Below are 6238 nucleotides of genomic sequence, written 5' to 3'. Positions count from 1 at the left end.
GGGATGCTGGGGGGAGGGGGGTGGAGCTGCCACGTGGTGCCCAGTGTGGCCCCCCGCATGCAGGAGGTGGCTTTGCCGGTCTCCTAGTACTGCCTGGGAATGGGGGGAAGCGGGTTCAGCTTGTAACGGGGTTGGGGTTGAGTAGCGCTGCTGACTGCCTTTAATGAGATTTGGGAGCGGGGATCGGTTCTACCATCCTTGTGGTGTAAATGTTCAGGAGCAGCCAGATCAGAAACTTTATTTTGTGAGGTTTTTAAGCTTATAAAATATATGAGCTGAATGGGTTTATAGCCATGGTCTGGATCGCTCCTGTTCTCCCCCCCGCCCCCAAATGCTTGAAGACTTAACTCGTTAACATGCATCTTGGTCAACCTTTTCAGGCACAATGTCAAAAGGACCAGCTGTTGGGATTGATCTCGGGACCACCTACTCCTGCGTCGGCGTCTTCCAACATGGCAAGGTGGAAATCATCGCCAACGACCAGGGTAACAGGACCACGCCGAGCTACGTCGCCTTCACGGACACCGAGAGGTTGATCGGTGATGCTGCGAAGAACCAGGTTGCCATGAACCCCACCAACACAGTTTTTGGTAAGCTTTGGCTTAAAATCCCCGTACTTGGCGCGGTGTTTCAAGGGCAGTCGGCCTGCATTCTGTACGATGAATTCAGAATCGGGTTCACCACATGGGAGGAGCCGGGGGCCTCCCTCCCTTCTGACTCTCACCGGTTCAGGCCACTTAGTCCTGCTTTGCTTGCTAGTCAAAACTATGGTGAGGGAGGAACAAATAACTTGTCCTGCATGATACAGATTTCTCCTTCAAGCAAGCATGCGTCTTGATCTAGGACTATTCCAGAAGTGACTTTCCTAGACAATTGCATAATTTTCTTTCCTAAGAGGTGGGGCTTACTCTGATCTTGTGTTTAACATGGTTTAATTCTGGTCTCATGTTCACACCACTATTTAGAAACACCCAGTGTAAGTTGCTTCATGCTGCCAGTGGGTATTGGGCTTGGTGCTGTTCCAGCCCTCGTCCGCTAGGTGGCAGGGAGCACGCAGCAGCCTGTCTGCTGCCATCCTGCGCAGTCATTGTTTGGCTGCAGACATGTTTCTTAACACTGAAACGGCATCATCTTTTACATGGGGCTTGGGGGGGTTTCCCTAGGATAGCCATGCTACAATTGTTTAACCTTTCCAGATCTGAGGTAGTTATGGTCTGCATTTCAAGCTGCAGACTTGTATTGTGTAGCAGCTGTTGGTGGTAAAAACAAACAAAAAAAAAACTTGGGCCATGTTAAGTTCTCTTCTCCTCCTTCCTATGAAGAGGAGTCGTGTTGTGCCACTGATGTGCATTAGAAGCTGTTCTTTTATGTAATGATTGATTTATATAGAAATCTTTTTTTAGTCTTGAGTAACTGACTGTAGTCAACTCTTTCAGATGCAAAGCGGCTGATTGGTCGCAGATTCGATGATTCTGTTGTCCAGTCTGACATGAAGCATTGGCCTTTCACTGTGGTGAATGATGCTGGCAGGCCGAAAGTGCAGGTGGAGTATAAAGGCGAGACCAAGAGCTTTTACCCAGAAGAAATTTCATCCATGGTTTTGACTAAGATGAAGGAGATTGCAGAAGCCTACCTTGGGAAGGTGAGACTTGAGCACAGCTGTTCTCCACTTGTTCAAGAAAAAGATTATATAAGCCATGGCTTGTACCACTTGCATGTTGAACTGCAGATCCCATGCTTACAGCTTGCTTTTGTGCTCTTTTTTTTTTTCCCTCTATAGACTGTTACTAATGCTGTGGTCACTGTACCAGCCTACTTCAATGACTCCCAGCGCCAGGCCACAAAAGATGCTGGTACTATTGCAGGTCTCAACGTGCTCCGAATCATCAATGAACCAACAGCTGCTGCTATTGCTTATGGTTTAGACAAAAAGGTAAGGTGAGGGTGGGGAGAATCCTAAGTGATATAGGAAGCTTTTTGGCTTCTTTGCTGGACCAGCTCGAGGCTGAGTCATTTCGGTAAAACTGAAGACTGCGCTACTTATTTTTTATTTCAGGTTGGTGCTGAGAGAAATGTTTTGATCTTTGACCTGGGTGGTGGCACTTTCGATGTGTCTATTCTCACAATTGAAGATGGTATCTTTGAAGTGAAGTCCACTGCAGGCGATACCCACCTGGGTGGAGAAGACTTTGATAACAGAATGGTCAACCACTTCATTGCTGAATTCAAACGCAAGCACAAGAAAGACATCAGTGAAAACAAGAGAGCAGTTCGCCGTCTTCGCACAGCATGTGAACGTGCAAAGCGTACCCTCTCCTCCAGCACGCAGGCCAGTATTGAGATTGATTCTCTCTATGAGGGCATTGACTTCTACACCTCAATCACACGAGCTCGCTTTGAAGAGTTGAATGCTGATCTGTTCCGTGGTACGCTGGACCCCGTGGAGAAGGCCTTGCGGGATGCCAAGCTCGACAAATCCCAGATCCACGACATAGTATTGGTTGGTGGGTCCACTCGCATCCCAAAGATTCAGAAACTCCTACAAGACTTCTTCAATGGCAAAGAACTGAACAAGAGCATCAATCCTGATGAAGCTGTAGCTTACGGTGCAGGTAAACCTTCCCAAAAAGCTTGTGTAGCCCTTCCCAACCTGTAACTTTGTTTTTTCTCATTCAAGAGCTCTAGAAAGGACTTGGGCTAGTATAAATGATGAATGAATTGTATCAGTGAGGGGATTTGCTTGGTTAAATAGCTTGAAACCAATTAATTAGGGTGGGTTTTAATTGCAATAGTATATTAATGTAAAAAGGGGGGGGCACTTTACAAGGTAAAACAAGTATATCTACTTGCAGTGATGAATCTGGTTCCAAAGCCATTCGTAGTTTCCACCAGAAGTTGACTAATGATGGCTAAAACCTTCCTTGGATGTCTGAGCGAGTATCTTGGTAGCTTAGGATCAACTGTTTTTTGGGGGGGTTTTGTTGGTGTTTTTCTTCCTGTCTTTGTAGTGTTCTCACACAGCTTTCTTTCTTCTAGCTGTCCAGGCTGCAATCCTGTCTGGAGACAAGTCAGAAAATGTACAGGATCTGCTGCTGTTGGATGTGACTCCTCTGTCCCTGGGTATTGAAACAGCTGGAGGTGTTATGACAGTATTGATTAAGCGCAATACCACAATCCCCACTAAGCAGACTCAGACATTCACCACTTACTCTGATAACCAGCCTGGTGTCCTTATCCAGGTATGTGTCCTCAATCAGTTCTCAAAGTTGCTTTTGACACTGGGGCAAGGTGGCCTGGGCAGGGAGGCTCTTGCCCTGAAAAATAGGTAAAAGTTCACCTGTACCTGGTAGGCTAGGTGTATGGCTGGTTGCTGTGATGAAAATGATTCCAAAGCCATTCGTAGTTTCCACCAGAAGTCGAAAGACTTGTGTTGGCTCAAGTACCTTCCTTGGATGTCTGAGCGACCGTTGAACTTCTTCTGACTTTGTATTTGGAAGGGCTTGGTATGGGGGGGGCGGGGGGGGGGAGTGTTTAGATGACTCCAAAGACTTGCTGAAGTCGTGTGCTGTGCCTAACCTTTCATGTTGACTCTCTCTTTTCTGGTCCCGCTTCCTTACTAGGTGTATGAAGGGGAGAGAGCCATGACAAAAGACAACAACTTGCTGGGCAAGTTTGAACTGACTGGCATCCCCCCAGCTCCTAGAGGCGTACCTCAGATTGAAGTCACTTTTGATATTGATGCCAATGGCATCCTTAATGTGTCTGCTGTGGACAAGAGCACTGGCAAGGAAAACAAGATCACCATTACAAATGACAAAGGTAGGCACTGCAGATATGCACCTTCTGGATGGCAGGGCCATCTTGTCTTGCCAGAACAAACTTGGGGTTTTATATGCAAACTCCAATCTTTCTGAAAGACACTTGGCATGCCACAATAGCAAATGTTCTCTATTGCTAGCACTTCTCCCACGTAGCTTTGTTGGCACACTGGCTCTTGGCAGCCTTTCCTGCTGCCTATATATATGATGGTGACTCTCTCAGACTAAAGACTCTATTAGCCTTGACCTGTACCAATGGCAAATAATGCCTCCTTTTTATTAGAGGAGCAAGACCTGCAGTGTCACTGATTTTTCCTCTTAGAAGGCTCTTAACTCAAACCCCTGGCAACTTCTTTCAGGCCGTCTGAGCAAGGAAGATATTGAGCGTATGGTCCAGGAGGCAGAGAAATACAAAGCAGAAGATGAGAAGCAGCGTGACAAAGTGTCTTCTAAGAACTCCCTAGAATCCTATGCTTTCAATATGAAAGCTACAGTTGAGGATGAGAAGCTTCAGGGTAAGATCAGTGATGAGGACAAACAGAAGATTTTGGACAAGTGCAATGAAATCATCAACTGGCTGGACAAGAATCAGGTAGGTGGCAAAAACACTTCTGATGCTTTAGGTTTTAAGCCCAAAGACAGGGAAGTATGCCTGAATCGGACTCAAGTGGTTAGAAGTCTTTTTAATTTTAACGCACCTTACACTTGATGCAGCCTCACTGGAACAAATGGGCCTGTCAATTTTCACAAAGGCAGGGCTTCTGAGTTCAAGGCCAATGGCTGGTTGCTGTGATGAAAATGATTCCAAAGCCATTCGTAGTTTCCACCAGAAGTCGAAAGACTTGTGTTGGCTCAAGTACCTTCCTTGGATGTCTGAGCGACCATCAGAAACTGCTTGAGTTTAACCTAGCAAGGGGGGGGGGGGAATATGCTGCTCCCGGAAAGTTATGGGTCTGGTTACAAATTGACATTTTACTAATTTGGAGCCTAGAATCTTCAAGATTTTGGGCGGAGGCTGTCCTCCAAAGGATATCAAGGTCCCTAGCTAACTTCAGCTCTTAAAGCACTTCAACTATTTAGTTCTCTCTAAGGAAAGAACAGCTTTGTAAACATCCATATTCTGAACAGTTATGCTGCTACTTTATAGAAGCTAGGGCTCTAGAAACGGGGCTGACAGATCTTTCTGATGGCCAGTAACGTGGACAAGATGTTTTTTTTTCTGCCTTGCCATAACCATCTCTTTTTAGAACAAGCTATGCATAACCATACTCTCTGCGTTCCAGACTGCCGAGAAAGAGGAGTTTGAGCACCAGCAGAAAGAACTGGAGAAAGTGTGTAACCCCATCATCACAAAGCTGTACCAGAGTGCAGGGGGGATGCCTGGGGGCATGCCTGGTGGATTCCCTGGTGGTGGAGCTGCCCCATCTGGAGGAGCTTCTTCTGGACCAACTATTGAGGAGGTGGATTAAACACGTTGGAGCAAGCATTCCACAAGTGGTTACTAGAACTGAAGGACCCAAACTTTGTAGCCAAGTGCATTGACAGTACAACTCCATGTTTTGAGCTGCTGTAGGAAGCATTTCTGGGCATTCTAAATACTTGAACATGGTGCACAGGGAGGGGAGGGTGGACACCATTGCACTTTACAGTACTGTTAACAAGTGGAAATGCAACTTGTATGCTAAGAAATAAAGATGTATTTAATTGGCAACACGGTCTGTTGTAGCTTTTTCAATGCAGGTAACACTGTTCCGGTGACTGACTAAATAGAATTGCTAGTTTGGAGTTCTACCATGTAGACACATTAGTCAGCCTCTGGGACCGGATCGACTTCCTTAGAGAGCTCTTGGAAGTCCTTTTAAGGAAATGCCACATTCCTTTCAAATAGGAAATGGTTGTTCCTATCCTGTAACAACATGCTAATCACGACCTGGCCAGAGAAGCTTTTGTAGGATGAATGTGACCCATTTATAAACCAATGTCTTTAAGTACAAACACTCAGTTCTGAGTGGTGGTCAGGAGACTAAATCAGCACTTTATACTAATATCTGGAAAGGTGTCTGTAAAATTGGGTATCTTAAATGTGGTGCCAGCTAGGCAGCCAAATAAGCAACTTTTTATTGGAGAGTCAGGGAAGTGTGTTTTGCTTCCAAAAGGTACACCATCTTATTTTGAAGCTTATCTCAAATGATGGTCACCTTATGGGTAGGGGTTTAGTTTAATTTCTCTGGAAGTGAACTATGCAGCAGCTTGCTTTCTGGCTTTTTTGCCACAGACCCCCTTCCTGCTGTTGACTGGCCAAGGGACCCTGGCAGCCCTGCTGCCCATCCCTGTTTTGGGGGGAGAAAATGGTAAAAAGCAAGATTTAAAGGAGCCACTGCCCAGCTCACTGCCAGTGCAATTTAGATGCATCCCTATTT

The 6238-nt window shown here is 46.0% G+C and overlaps 1 protein-coding gene and 3 non-coding genes across 5 annotated transcripts; all 4 read left to right on the top strand.

Annotated features, from left to right (window-relative positions):
* Window positions 1-341: 341 nt before the first annotated feature.
* HSPA8 (heat shock protein family A (Hsp70) member 8) lies at window positions 342-5529 on the top strand. 2 transcript variants are annotated; one of them, XM_025200020.1, is made up of 8 exons: window positions 342-590; window positions 1437-1642; window positions 1781-1933; window positions 2057-2612; window positions 3037-3239; window positions 3621-3819; window positions 4178-4410; window positions 5066-5529. In XM_025200020.1, exons 1-8 carry the CDS (start codon window positions 386-388, stop codon window positions 5285-5287), a joined length of 1977 nt encoding a protein of 658 aa, XP_025055805.1. In that variant the 5' UTR covers window positions 342-385; the 3' UTR covers window positions 5288-5529. The 2 variants fall into 2 exon arrangements, with proteins under 2 accessions (XP_025055805.1, XP_006020453.1); XM_006020391.3 differs by having other exon boundaries at window positions 343-590; window positions 5102-5529.
* Window positions 2847-2937, top strand: LOC112549748. The gene has a single exon (XR_003093252.1). It is a non-coding gene; the product is annotated as a small nucleolar RNA SNORD14 (small nucleolar RNA).
* Window positions 3368-3464, top strand: LOC112549747. Its single transcript, XR_003093251.1, has one exon. It is a non-coding gene; the product is annotated as a small nucleolar RNA SNORD14 (small nucleolar RNA).
* LOC112549746 lies at window positions 4603-4699 on the top strand. Its single transcript, XR_003093250.1, has one exon. It is a non-coding gene; the product is annotated as a small nucleolar RNA SNORD14 (small nucleolar RNA).
* Window positions 5530-6238: the final 709 nt, after the last annotated feature.

Source organism: Alligator sinensis, unplaced genomic scaffold, assembly GCF_000455745.1.
Source record: "Alligator sinensis unplaced genomic scaffold, ASM45574v1 scaffold278_1, whole genome shotgun sequence".
Taxonomy (NCBI): domain Eukaryota; kingdom Metazoa; phylum Chordata; order Crocodylia; family Alligatoridae; genus Alligator; species Alligator sinensis.
This window is presented reverse-complemented; position numbering and strand designations above follow the sequence as displayed.

Coding starts and splice junctions, on each gene's coding strand:
- HSPA8 (XM_025200020.1), top strand. CDS start 386: ATGTCAAAAGGACCAGCTGTTGGGATTGATCTCGGGACCACCTACTCC. Junction 3,820..4,177: donor CACCATTACAAATGACAAAG/GTAGGCACTGCA, acceptor AACTTCTTTCAG/GCCGTCTGAGCAAGGAAGAT. Junction 4,411..5,065: donor ACTGGCTGGACAAGAATCAG/GTAGGTGGCAAA, acceptor ATCTCTTTTTAG/AACAAGCTATGCATAACCAT.